The sequence below is a fragment of the Barbus barbus genome, assembly GCF_936440315.1.
Source record: "Barbus barbus genome assembly, chromosome: 39".
In the NCBI taxonomy this organism is placed as follows: domain Eukaryota; kingdom Metazoa; phylum Chordata; class Actinopteri; order Cypriniformes; family Cyprinidae; genus Barbus; species Barbus barbus.
Genome location: NC_136717.1, coordinates 9,056,929 through 9,071,705, shown reverse-complemented (window position 1 = coordinate 9,071,705; position 14,777 = coordinate 9,056,929). Strand labels below are relative to the sequence as shown.

Below are 14,777 nucleotides of genomic sequence, written 5' to 3'. Positions count from 1 at the left end.
CTTCGGCTTGGCCGGGTTCGAGAGGGGGACCTGCCAATATCCCTTTGTCAGGTCTAAGGTGGAGATGAACCGGGCCCTCCCCAAGCGATCGAGTAGCTCGTCTACCCGGGGCATGGGGTAACCGTCGAACTCGGAAACCTGATTGAGCCGGCGAAAGTCGTTACAAAACCGGAGGGTGCCGTCTGGTTTCGGGACCATCACTATGGGGCTGGACCAGGGGCTGCGGGAGGGCTCAATCACCCCCAACTTCAACATCTCCTGTACCTCCTCCTCGATGGCATGTCTCCGAGCCTCAGGGATCCGGTAGGGACGCTGCCTGACGATGACTCCAGGTGGGGTGCGGACGTCATGTTGGACAACGTTGGTCCGCCCAGGGCGAGGGGAGAACACATCCGAGAATTGACCGACCAGGTGTTGAAGCTCAGTCTTCTGGGCGGCCGATAGTTGGGAGCTGACATCGACAACCACGGGATCATTAGTGGCCAGGGCGGCTAGTTGGGTCCCAGTCCCTACCCACCGTTTCAGGAGGTTGATATGATACAGCTGTTCTGCTTTCCGCCTCCCCGGTTGTCGGACTCGATACGTGACGGGACCCACTCGTTCTGTGATAGTGTATGGGCCCCGCCACTGGGCCAGGAACTTGCAAGCTGCCGTCGGGATTAGGATCAGGACTCGGTCTCCGGGCTGGAACTCCCGTGGTTGGGCCGCCCGGTTGTAGTGGCGTTGCTGAGCTTCTTGGGCCTTGACAAGGTGCTCCCTTACCAGTGGCATGACCCGCTCGATTCTCTCCCTCATGTCCCGGACGTGTTCGATCGTAGACCGAAGGGCGGTGGGCTGCTGTTCCCAGGCTTCTTTGGCCACATCGAGAAGGCCGCGGGGCTGGCGCCCGAAGAGGAGCTCAAAGGGGGTGAAGCCGGTGGATGCTTGGGGCACTTCTCGGATTCCAAAGAGGATGTAAGGCAGCATCTGGTCCCAGTCACGCCGGTCCTCAGCAGCCACTCGACGGAGCATCTGCTTCAACGTCTGGTTGAACCTCTCGACCAGCCCATCGGTCTGCGGATGGTAGACAGTGGTGCGCAGTTGTTTCACCTGTAGTAGGCGGCACAGGTCGGTCATCGTCCGGGACATAAAGGGGGTGCCCTGGTCGGTCAAAATCTCCTTGGGTATGCCGACCCGGCTACAAAGCAGGAAGAGCTCTTGGGCGATTGCCTTCGAGGTGGCCTTACGAAGGGGAATGGCTTCGGGGTAGCGGGTCGCATAATCCACGATGACAAGGATGTGTTCGTGGCCCCGGGAAGACTTAGGCAGCGGTCCCACCAGATCCATTCCTATCCGCTCGAAGGGCACCTCGATTATGGGCAGAGGAATGAGCGGAGTGGGAGGAGGAGCGCGGGGTGACGTCCGCTGGCACACTGGGCACGCTTGGCAGAACCGCTTTACGTCTGCGTCGAGTCCAGGCCAGTGGAAGCGGTCTCTGATCCGGCTGATGGTATTCTGCGTGCCCAGGTGGCCAGCCATCGGATGGGCGTGCGCCAACTCCATGATCACTTCCGTCTTGGTCCGTGGTACGACCAGAAGTTTTACCTCCTGCCCTCTCCGCTGTGCGACACAGTACAGCAAGCCATTTTGGACCTCAAAGTGGGGAGTTGGGTGCGGTGGTGGTTGGGTATCCTTCCCCTCGAGGACCCTCACCTGGGTCCAACAATGCTTCAGCCGGTCATCCCCAAGCTGCTCCTTTGCGAAGGTACCCCCCCCCTTCACCTGTTGGAACACATCAAAGAATAGGTTAGCAGACTGGGAGGGGGACTCACCGTCTCGGGCGCTGTCCGTCGCCAGTAGGACCGGACGTCGGCGGGGATGACGGCTGGGCTTCCTCCTTCGGCGGTTCCCGATGGGGCTGGCAGGTTGCGAGGCGGCGACGAACAGCCGGTCAAACCCGGGCCAGTCTCGGCCGAGTAATACTGGAACCGGGAGGTCCGCCAGGATGCCCACTTTGACGGGCCAGGCGCCTGGGCTGGCCGCGATGGTGACTCTTTGCGCCGGGACCTCCCGCGTGTCTCCATGGACGCAAGTGATGGGGAGACGGGATCTTGGCTTCACCTTCGGGGGTAGCACCGAGGGTTGAACCAGGCTGACGGCGCTGCCCGAGTCGAGGAGGGCCTGATAGTGCCTCCCGTTGATCTTCACGCGTGCTTGCAGGCCCTCCCGCGGTGGTTCTTGATGCACGAGGCAACCTGCCAGCCAGGCCCGTGGGGGCGAGTGAGGTGGTTCCGTCGGCATAGGCTCATCCTGGGCACCGGGAACCGCCGGCTTGCTGACCGTGCGCTGGGTGCCCTCCGGCGTGCGTCGCTCCTGGTACACCCTCCGGGGTACAGGCGGCGCTCGCTCCCCAGCCTCCCGTTGCAGTGCTGTTTCCGCCAGCTCGATGGCCTCGACCAGCTCCCCTATGGTCTGCGGGTTCCGCATGCCAGCTGCCTGCCGAAGCGCGCGAGGTAGGGCGCGGAGGAGCCGATCCACGGCGACGCGTTCGGCCACCTGGGCGGCGGTGGGATTCCCCACGAGAAGCCAGTGTTGGGAGAGCCGCGTGAGCTCGGCGGCCTGGGCACGGGCGGGTTTTTGGTAGCTGTATTCCCAGGTGTGGAAGCGCTGGGCGGCCGCAATCGGGGACAGCCCAACCCGGCCGAGAATTTCCTCTTTCAGTGCGTCGTAGGAATCAACCTGGAGGGGAGAAAGAGAAAAACACGCCCGTTGCGGCTCACCCGTCAGCAGTGGGGCAAGGACCCGTGCCCAGTCCTCTCGTGGCCAGTCCTCCCGGACCGCGATGGCCTCGAACATCCGAAGATAGTCTTCGGCGCCGTCGTGGGCCGTCATCTTCGGCAGGAGCTGGGCGGCTTGGGCGCGGGGGTCTGGCAGCGGAACCCGTGCCGCGGCGGCTATGCGGAGAGCGGCCACCTCTCGCTCGGTTTCCCCCTGTCGAGCGGCCATGTGTTCTACAATTTGCTGCTGGCGGATGCTGATTTCGGTGAGGTGTTTCAGTAGATCTTCCATGGCTGGGGAGGAGGCGTCGCCTGAAAACACACACAAAAAATGGAGGAAAGAGAAAAATTAACTTCAGGTGCAGTGGGGCTCGGTGATCCTTCAGCGATCTGCGCGCATTCTCCACCAGTGTAGCGGGCTGAAGAATCACACGAGGGGTTGAGGGTTAACAGAAACCCCGGAGGGTGTATTTTATTGGTGTTTCCTTGTGTGGGGAAGTGCAAACGTGTCTTTAGTGCTGCAGTCGGTGCTCTGTGATCGTTCCTCTCCCCGGTGTGGGTGCTCCGTGCGTCGTGCTCCAATCCCGGGGCTGGTCGGTCAGGCGCTGGTGTCTGCTTGGCACAGGAAAAAGAGACAAAGGTTAGTTGGCTTCGCTCAGGAGTCATGGCTCCACTGTCCTTCGGCGAGGCGGCTTTTGTATCCCTCGCCGAAGTGGCGTCAGCTGTGCCCGACCAGCCCGCGGTGATTGGGAACAGGTGTTTCTCCTCTGTTTCCAGGGCGACGCTGATATGTGCTCGGGACTCATGTCACAATATATATATATATATATATATATATATATATATATATATATATATATATATATATACACTTTTTTATTTTTGAGAATTAGCAAAACTGAATAATTTTCATGATTCATGATTTTCAAAATCTATGGCACCATCATGGTATAAGCAGTGAATGACATTGTCCTGTGGGGCAGATCTTGTAAATAGCTTCACTTTCAATCTCTATAGCCTGTCAAAATAAAACCTTCAGAACAATACAAAATAAACATTAAACCAGCTGTAAAATACCCCCCTCACTTTGTGAAGCTGTTGCTCTGGGAGTGAAAATGTATAAAGATAATATCTACTTGATGGAAATGTTGCCATTTACTTTTATCGACCCAAGCAGCAAAACCACAAATCAATCTATGTAAATGAAAGGTTTACTGCTTAACCAACAAATTGGCATGACCACAACTCAATAATCCATAGCAAATAGTGATTTAAATATGACTTGTTTTATTTATATATTTTATTACAGTCATTAGGTTTAAGGTTTAGATTGTATGGCTAGGTTTAGTTTGAGCCAACTACAAGTTTTTATGATTTCGCTACCTTGTATGAGTTATTACGACTTTTTATACTGACTCATTATGATGGGTTGGCTTTACGGGCAGCTACTTCTGGTAAATTTGATCGGATATGTATATGTAAACTTCATTAAAACACCATACATTGAGAATCAAAGTAGAGATTGTAAAAAATGTAGTAAACAAAGTGTATTTACATTGAAATCAGAACATAAATTTCAGAAATATATCATAAATATCAGACTTTTTTTCTTGTAATTCTCCCTAAATTTAGTTTGATTTATGCAACCCCATTTTATAATCCATACAAGATAAGAGTGTGGAAAACAAGCGAAATAAATAGTTTCAGTGGAAATAGAAAATTTGCACTGTAATATTGTCAACTGAATAAAAAAAGAATACAGAACATTTGATTATCTTTAACGTAATCAAATTATGTTTATTTCTGGAAAAAAATCAGAATTGGGATCATTATAAAAACTTTTATTTAATTCATACCATTTTTTGTCTATACCATTTTAGCATTAACATCATGTTTTGTTCAAATCAGTTGAAGACTCAAAAATAAACTAGCAACAAAGCGTCGGCACCAGCTGAGGATCTATATGTATTCTTATTTAAGAACTATGATTTCTTTTCCTTCGGTCTTTCAGATTTCTCTTCCAATATTGTTTCTTTTTCATCTGTTTAGATATATGCTGGGACTGTCAGTGGTCCCTGCATTGCTGCAGTTCCTAGGGTTCCTTTTTCTACCCGAGAGTCCTCGCTGGCTCATCCAAAAAGGTCTTACCCAGAAAGCCCGCCGTGTGCTCAGCCAAATCCGTGGCAACCAGAACATTGACGAGGAGTATGATACTATCAAAAGCAGCATTGAAGAGGAGGAAAAAGACTGCGGAGGAGGTGAGAAAATAGTCTTGCACGCACTCAAATATGCAAATAACTCAAAGAAACACAATTATAGTCATGGTTCAGTGGTTTCATTAAACTATGGAAAGTACTCAAGTACACAAGAACTGCAAGATGCTGCATCAAACTGCCCGGAAGTCATTCATTTTCAATAGGAATTGGTGAATTAGGGTAACATGGGTATCAGAAACTGCTTCCGATACAACAAAGTTGTGACGACCAATAGGGATGGGAATAAGGAATTGTGGTACATTGTGAGTATTTTGTTACAATGCTCCATGTTCCATTTGTTCAGTTTGGTTCCAGTAGTCTCAGGTTCTAACTATAGCAACTACAAATTGCAGACAGTAGCTGTGTTTCCATTAAAGATTTACAGAAAACTTTTGTAATTTTGTAAATGTCGACAAAAAAATCAATTGACCAATGTTATGAGACTAAAATGTTTTTTTTTTCCTCTTGTGAAAAGTCCCTAATTCAAAAATAAACCATTATTTTTAATCAAAGGAGACATAGGCATGTATATTTAGTGAAGCAGCATGTTTCTGGGATGCTTCTGAAACGTGCCGCAACGTGGCTGGTATAAATCACTGAATAGAGTGGCTGTAATCAGCTCCGGAGGCCGTGTCAGAGCCATAATGCGCCACAGATTTGTGCAGTGTAAATAAGGGGTTATTAAAGCATTAATGGCAAGGAAAGCCCCTTATACTTGAGAGCGGCCACATATGAGGTGTTTCTTGGAGGTTATAGTACTTTTTTTCTCAAATTGCCTGAAAAACTACCTTATGCGAGCATAACTTTTTTTTGATATATTGGTTCCTCTTCAGGAACTCGAGCTGCATCTGGAGATGCTTTGGAGAACGCCTTCAGCGTAACCGGCTCTGAATACAAGTGAAATCTGTCTAATGGATGGGCGAGACGTCACGGGCGAGGTGACGTAATGACCAGCTGGTATAAAAGCACGTGCGGTGAAACCGGCATCAGCTTTCTGTCATTCAGCTAGCTCTCTGTGTCTCTGTGAGTCTTATTTAGTGTTTTCTGTCTGTCAAAAAACATGCCAAAAAGCAGTGTGTTCCTCCCTGCAAACGCTTTTTGTGTGCAGGTGATACACACACAGCTTGTGTGTGGTTTGCTTGGGAGCGAGGCATGCGGAGGCGGCGCTTGAGGGGGCTGACTGCCCCGCACTGCGAGAGCCTCCCTCTGCGTGTGCTTCGCTCCCGAAAGGCCCTCTTCTCCAGCGAGGGTTCTTTCATTAGCATTCCCTGCGGCACTGGACCTGCGGCGTTCGTGGGGTTCGCAATGGGATCTGATGGAGGGATTGGAGACGAGCGAGTCTCTATCTCCGTCCTCACCCGTCAGATACCATGACCGCTCCCCGAGATTGGAAGTCTGCCAGGCGGATACTTCCCCTTGGGCAGCGGCCGCAGCGTTTCTCCGGTCTTCCTTCGAGGAGGTTGACACAGAGAACGTTGAGTATGTTGCGCCCCCTCTTTCACCCCAATATGAGGAGCTTGTGGAGGTGGTCACTCGTGCCGCGGCCAAGTTGAGTCTCGACTAGCCGGCCGAGTGTCCTGTCGAACCGCAGAGAGGCAAATTAGATGAGTGCTTCTGCGGTTTAAGACTCCACCTCCACATCGGAGCCTGCCTTTTCCCCCCGATCTCCACACTGAGGTGTCGAGGTTGTGGGGGAAACCTTTCTTGGCCCGCCTCTTCGTCCCCTCATCGGATTACTACGGTAATGTGATGGGCACGAGTGAGCGCGGTTACAGAGCGATGCCGCGTGTGGAACAGACCCTTGCAAGCTATCTGTCCCCTGACGCTGCGTCGTCTCTGAAGGCTCCGACCCTGCCCACCAAGTCGCTGCGCACATCGTCAGCGCTGGTGGGCAAGGGTTACTCAGCGGCAGGTCAGGCTGGCTCATGTCTGCACACCATGGCGGTGTTGCAGGCATACCAGGCAAAGAAGGTGAAGGAGTCCCTTAGAGTTTTCAAGCTCTATCCAGAACAAGAGTCTTATTATGGTACATACGAATATATCAAGTTGCACATTTTTATCCATTATAGTCCATGAGGTAACCTGGTGGAGATTAATGGAAATAAAAGGGGAACGACTGTTTTCTTAATGCCAACCAGTACATGCATGGCCTACCGGCAATACAAACCTGAAGAGGCCACAGGTGTTCATTGGCGAAACTCATTTGAGTCAACATATAATAGTCATGAGCAATGGAAAGCAACGTTACCAGCAATTCAATTGCACAGCAGGGCACAAATGACTACTGAATAGCATGTGTACTTGAACAGCATGTTTCATCCAAGCAAATCTAATTCGGCCGTAGGTGGAGGCAATTACTAAGCATAGGAAGTCACACACCACCTAACCAGACCTTATACAATCTCATTTACTAATCACAATCACATGGCTATCATAATCTCTCAGACCTTTTAGCCCCCTTAGAACATCATCTGAACATGATTGATACTGTTCTATGAGATCTTCATCAGAAAGGAGATTTATCCAGACTAATGGTTTCTGGCTCCAATCAAGTCATTGTGAAACAAAGCCACAAGCCAAAGACCCTAGAGGCATCATGGTGATTACACCTGTGACAAAACATGCACATTTTCTGGTCCTGCAGCTGTGATAGTGACAATGTCATGCTCTCACCTCTAAAATGTGTAAGGTCACCGTTCATGGGTTTCAAATGTTAATTACTGAGACTGCAGGCAGTAGTAACAGGAGCTGAAGAAAAGTGATTGCAGTGATTGTTCCCAAGGGCGTTCAGATAGACAGCAGTTTGCAACAAACAAAAGTCATTCATTTTCAATGAGAATTGGCAATTTTCAGTAACATAAATGACGTGTGACCATTGGGGATGTTTAGCAGACTTCAACCAAAGTCATTTTGCCGATTTCGTGTATAAGTATAAAAGCCCTATGATTACAACTACCATCATTTGAATTGTCAAAAAATTCTGAAATTATCTTACAATATGGGATTTTTTTCATTACTGATTGTACATCGTACAGAGGTCAAAATTTTCACAAAAATACGATAATTATCGTACGTCTGGCAACACTGGTCTAAGGTAAGACGGCCGTGTCAATCAACAATCGTGGGAGGGGCCTGGGTCCATGTGACGTGACTCAGACAAGAAGCTGAGAACAGCTCAATTTGAAAAAGGGGATATTATTTTTAGGGATTAAATAAAAACCACTGGGTGGATTTTTATCATTATAGGGTAGATGTGAGCACACACTGCCAACACACATTTATGTTCAAACAACACGTAAAAGTGAATTTAGCATCCGGTGACCCCTTTAAATAAGCAACCAAATCTGATATACAAAATGGAGTAAGAAATCTGTTGGAACTGTGACAAGGGGCGTCACCAGACCCTTTCAACCAGCTTTTCAGAACTAGCAATGCTAGATTTACAAATTAATCACTCTGACATTGACAATGACATTGTTTGCGCTTAAGTTCAATTTGGATAGTTCATTCACTCAATAATTTGTAAGATAGCCCAACAAACATAACCCATAACTCAACATAACCCAACAAAATGACTCCACATTTTGACATTATCTCTAGTTTGCCCTGTTTCGCTGTTTCCCACAGTCCTCTGCTGCTTAACTCCCACAGAAAATAAATTCAAAAACACCTGCCCAGTCCCACTCACTCCTTGTCTGTGGACAATAACAGCAGAAACAGTGGTTATAGTTCACATGCACTACAAAATATCAGTGGTGACACTGACTCAAGAATTTTGAGAGAATATAATTATATTTGCGTTGCAATCATATACAGTGTCCTACTGTGCGGATTGCATGTTGTTCTGTTTTGTTTTGTTTGTCATCTTGTTTGTTTTGATTTTTCTTGATGTGAAGCACCTCGGCACTAATAGAAACGGAAACGATAGATGTGGAGAAGATCAAGGGAATGTAATGAGAAATCGCCTGTGAAAATGAGGTGACACTGTTAAACCTACCATCTGTGATCGCACTGACAGAGACAGCTAAACTGAAACATCACATAAAAAGACAGACAGAAAGCAATATAAGTGAATCAGCGAGAGGAATGAGAAATTTAAGACCCTTTTAATGGCTTTTTTAGCTTTTTTAATAAAACCATATTGAGCTGTAAGGATATTGTGATTAAAATTAAGCAATATTAAGGCTTTTTCACACTGAACATGAAAATTTGCTGTGAATGTTTGGCGTGATGATGCTTTTGAATCAAAACAATAGATCTCTACTGGGCTATTCACACCAGGCACGATCATTCATGGTGTGAAAAAGCAAGGATTTGTTTTTGCCCTGTGTGTCGATTTTCCCCCCGTCGCTCTGCGACGAAATGTGCTGTCCAATTAGATTTGAGTTTAGATTACATGCCCAGATAATCTGCTGTTGTACAAAAGGGCGAGAGTGGTGGTGATGTTGCAAAAACCAGTGTAAAAAGACTCAGGTTACATATGTAACCATGGTTCTCTGAGAAGGCAATGATACACTGCATCCTCTAGCTATGGGGAACGCTTTCGGCATGACTGGAGTCTGAAGCATACATCAAAACATGACAATATTCACCCACAGATGTCACCCACGAGATCTGTGGTGCGGCGCAGCTCAGCCACCTCAATAGGGGATAGACACTGACCCTTGTTCTGGTCTTTCAGCAGGTCAGCCTGCTAAGCTTATAGCACTGCCATGGTGTGCAATGAAGTTGCAGTCTGACCGACTGGTGCGTACGCCCTGTCATTCAAACGAAATGTAACTTGAAGGAGTTTGGATGGCAAGAGCCTTAAGAGAAGATGTCTCAACTTCTTCATCCTCATCTAGCATCTCCTGCTCTTCCTGGCTTGGAGACAGCAAGGCACTGGATCAGACGATGTGACAGAAATAGCATCGTTGTCCAGCAGTTCACTTTCGTCTGTGACCGATGAGCGTGAAAGGGAAAGTCCCTTCTTCAGTTCATTAGGCAGGTCCACCTGTGAACCCCACAAGCTCATTTTCCTCCGTGCCTCAGCAGTGGCGGGTCGTGGACCACGGGGAGCCGATGTCTGCCTGTCTTTCCTTGACAAACGAGAGTGGAGTTTTTTCATGGGAAAACACTCACAATGCACGCAGATTGCCCACTGAAGTATGATGCTCTTCACATAAACAGAAGACACAAAGATTGTGTGTGTCATCAGGTGTCAAATAACGAGGACACAGATCCGCACACTTCTTAAAATTTCTTGCCCTTTTATAATGTTGTTGCGCCGGTAGTGGCAGTGGCCAATCAGTGATCAGCAGAGTTTACACGTTAGTTTTGGTAACGGTACGGTTCCCTTGGAACTGCGGCCGAGGTGGTACTAAAAAACATACCAGGTACCAGGTACTGTACCCAGTGGAAAACCCCCCAAAAATGAGCCGTACTGAACCGTACCGTGCCGTACCATGCAGTGGAAAAGCGCCAAAAGAGTACTGGACCTGAATCCAATCCATTACTGCTGACCGTTCCTTAAGAAAGCCGCAAGACTTGCAGTGCACTAGGATGGGACAAGTCTGCACACAGTGTGAATTTCTAGCTGTCCAAGAAATGGTGAAAGAACAATGGCCATGCCTACTCCTGGATTTGCAACCAGAAAAAAAGTGAGACCAGTGCTTCAGAAGCATCTTCAAAATATCACCACTGAAGGATCCTTAGATCCTCAAGTGCAAAGTGTTTTTTTATTTTTTATGTTTTTTCTTATTAATTTATAATCATTTATTCACATAATCATTTTATAATCATTAGTCATTCATCTGATTTATTATTTGATTATTTTTATTATTTGATTATTATTATAATTTGATTATTTTTCTATTTATTATGTTTATTCATTTATTATATTTCTGTATATTATATTTCTTATTAATTTTTCCTTGCTTATGTATTTCCATTGTTGTTCAATCTCATGCTTGTGGGGTTTCATGAACTGTTTTGTCTGTATGAATAAGAGATAGATAAGAGGGAATGTAACAGGCGCAGCAAGCAGCTCCACTGGACACATTTCTGGAGGTGGCCAAAAGAGCTGCAGGCTTTGGCAAGTCGTTGGTCTGTGTTCTTGAATTGTTGCACTGTTTGAAATGACACTGCCCATGTAGGTGAACTGGCCCATTGTGTTCAAAAGATGGCCATTGATGTTGACCTTAGCTGGGCTGTAGGTACCATGTGGAAGCTTTTGGTACTTTTCAGGTTGATGGTCAGACCAGAGAGCTTCTTCAGCAGTGGAAGGTACAAAGCTGTCAAGAAGAACTCTTAAGCAAGTATCTTAGCTGCAATGGAGTGGAGAGTGATGCAGCGGTATATAGAGCTGTTGGCTTTCTCCCCTTAGTTCTTGCACAGAGAGACTATCACTGCATCACAGAAGCCTTGCAGCGTCAGCGTCTCTGCCTACCATGAACACATCAACTGGTAGTCCATCATTGCCCTTGCACTTAGTGATGGATTTCTAGACTTCTTCCTCGGTTGGTGGGCCATCTAGCTCCAGTTTCATAGCTTGCTGAGGGATGTTTGCTAAGGCTGTTTCCTGCACCGCATGCTTGTCTCCAAAGCATCCCTGATAGTGCTTGGACCAGCGATGCAGGATGAAGCATAGAGGGGCTTCTTTTGCTGAAGAAACCATGCCATTTCAGCTTGCTTCTACAAGTATTTGAGTATGTAAGAAATAGGCAGCATTAAAAACTCCCTGAAACTCGTATGCAGCTCATGCCTCGAGGAAATCTGGTTAAATACAATACATGGAAATTAGGGTACATATATATATATATATATATATATGTATTATATGTATTCATCCCGAACCACAGTACAAACGTCACAGTTCAGTTCATGCAGTCAGATGATGAATACCGTCAGTAACAGGTGATCAATGCAGAAGAGGGCATGTGCAGTACTGCAATGCTAACAATCACAACAAGAAAGTGCAGAAGAAGAGACGATCTACACACAAACCCAAAACAAGAACGGCGAGTTCAGACTTGCAAGATCTTGAGGGACTGCCGGCTTGTTTTAAATCAGCAATGTGGGAAAGTTTTGAGTTCTAGAGATGCCCAGTCAACTTTATTCTGTCTGTCTGCTGTTTGTGTTTTGTGCATGTGTCTTATGTAACTAAAGTCAGACCATTCTATTTTTGCTTTAAATCTTGAAATGATACGATCTAATTGAAATAAAAACAACTCCTCATGCTACATGTATGTGGAACTACTGTCTATTTAAAATAAATGAAAAAAATACATTTCCTGTTAGTAGTACCGATCTCGTATCGAACCGTGACCCTAAAACTGAGGTACATACCAACCCATGACTTCTGTGTACCGTTACACCCCTAATGGAAATTTACATGTTCAGGACCAATTACATTTTGAATTAATTGAGATTGTCTATTTATGGGTGAACGTGTTTTATCTTGATTTTTACAACTGTACATCTTGTACTGTGTGCTTTTCTGCACAGTATTACACCTTTTTAACACCTTTTTAAGTGGCAAGATGTGCAAGTCTTATTTATAACATGACAAGGTTGCATATTAAAATGGTGAAGGCATTGTATTTTAGTTCAGTAAGCAGATTTGAAGAAAAAAATAAATTGGAAAAAAATAGGAATTAAAAATAGGTGCATAGCTGTTCAGTGTGGAGACAATTACTGTACAACAATGCAACACTAATAATTTTTGGAAAATTGATAAAAAATTATTTTCACACAATCATTTTCTGCCATTTGCTTGGGACAAGTGTAAGTAGGCTCCTAAGCTATAAACATCTCAAAAGGTTCAACTACTGTAACATTTTCTTCAAACTGTTGCTTTACATGAATGAGTTAATCTGGATGAGAAAAATTAAAGTCATTAATTTACACTACACTACTTTAAACTAACACTCACTATAGCACCCCGTGTGGCAATACTGAGAATTATTTGTGTATTTCCATTGCATTGTAAATGGCAAATTCTTATCAAGCCTGTGCAACTAGAGGTGTTTGCGTTCATGTACTTACATAGCATTTTCAGACCTATTCTCAAAAATAGCACTTTTTAAGTATGAGAAAAGCCTTGCGGGGCATATTGTCTGTAAATGCAGGACAAATTTGTTATATGGGTATATATACTGTAGGTATGTTTGTTCTGATACAATCATGGTGATTTTATCATAGAGGGAGACATTGAAAATAACCTATATTATCTTTTGATGAAAGCATAATGTGAGAGGATTGGATCTCAGGCTTTTAGTGCTGTATATTAACAAGACCAGAGAGCATTAGAGCATAATGATCCATTCAGGAGTTCTGTGATTTTTTTGCCATGTCATTTTCATTCAATATTCTGTTGGTAGCTTTCAAAATATAATGCTCACAGTTAAAATATACCACAAATATTTTGGCTGCAGACCATTTTCTTCTTGTATGTATCTTTGAGACCTTTTAGTTGATGTTTCCGAAATGAGCAGGAACGGTGGGCTACAGGTTTGACAAATTGTCTTGAAATCTCTTATCTGCCACATCTAAATGGACACACACATACACACTCGACTTTAGCAGGCAGATACTGTCACAATGATTATGTCTTACGATACGAGATGAGCTTCTCATTGAATATTCTGCCATTTTGGTGACATTTATGAGGATTGTGGGAAGCTGAAAAGAACAGTCGGTTAGAACAATGTCCCAGAAATCCAGAATAATTTGAGCTTTTGCAAGAATGTTTAATAGAGGAGAGGCTTTTCATGCATTTTCATACAGTTAACACATAATAGCTCATGATGTTATTAGAAAGCTCTGTGGATTTGCACTATTGGTCTGAAAAGAGCTCTAGGAAGTGAAATGTTGCTGAATACATGCTGATAAGAGTTTGAGAGAACATGGGAAATATTGTTTAGATAAGGAAAATATTTAATTAAAATGATTTGTCCAAATGCAGTTTTTTTCTTCTTCTTACATTGATGTATATTTCTTTGATGGCCATTCAAAGTAGCCATGTATTTTGACGATATATATTTTTTGTGACTTACAAATATATTACTGTTATCGTTAAATTGATTGATAGTTTAGAATTCTTCTAATGTTATGGAAAGTAGAGTTTTATTTTTGCCTTTGATGTCACAACTCAGGAAAACCACTTGCACATCATTTAAAAATGTATTTTATATTGCTAGATACAGTAGATGACTTCAAAACTAGACATTAACTAAAAGTCAAAACGTCTACATTTGATTTGATGGGGTCTTTGACAAGGTATGCGAATATGGGTGTTTAACCTGTGAATATAAGTACAGTAATCATCCAAATGCCATAATAGTTGAAATTCAGTACATTTTGACAGTTTAATAACCATCTATTTTACCTTTCCATCATTCACTGTAATTTATTGGATGTTTTTTTTAAGTGATCTCAGTTAAATAATCTGTTGAATAAGCAGCTGGTGTCTCGCTCTAAAATGAAAACCCTGCATTTATGATGTGCTTTTGTGTAAGTCGTGTTTCCAATGACAACAGCACTGAGATCAGGTGATATTTAGTGGCCCTGTTATCCGTCTCGAATAAATGGGAGAGTGTTTAAGGCAGTTGCAGACAGACAGCTGTGCAAAGCGTATTTGTCCCTTATGTTCTCCTGTCATCTGTGAAAACATCATTTTCCATCATACTGTGGGATATTGTCAGGCTGTAATGTGCTGTTGACCTGATATTTTTGACCTGTTATTGCCTTACACTCAATACCAAACCATTTAAAAGGTGGCATTTTG

The 14,777-nt window shown here is 45.0% G+C and overlaps 1 protein-coding gene across 1 annotated transcript in view; it reads left to right on the top strand.

Annotated features, from left to right (window-relative positions):
- The window catches only part of LOC306858561 (proton myo-inositol cotransporter-like), a gene marked incomplete at its 3' end in the record, with an annotated part of 76,123 nt that overhangs the window by 25,017 nt on the left and 36,329 nt on the right, over window positions 1–14,777 (top strand). The window contains exon 3 of the mRNA XM_079399145.1: window positions 4,806–5,014. Coding sequence (XP_079255271.1) covers window positions 4,806–5,014 — 209 coding nt within the window. The remainder of the gene's footprint in view (window positions 1–4,805; window positions 5,015–14,777) is intronic.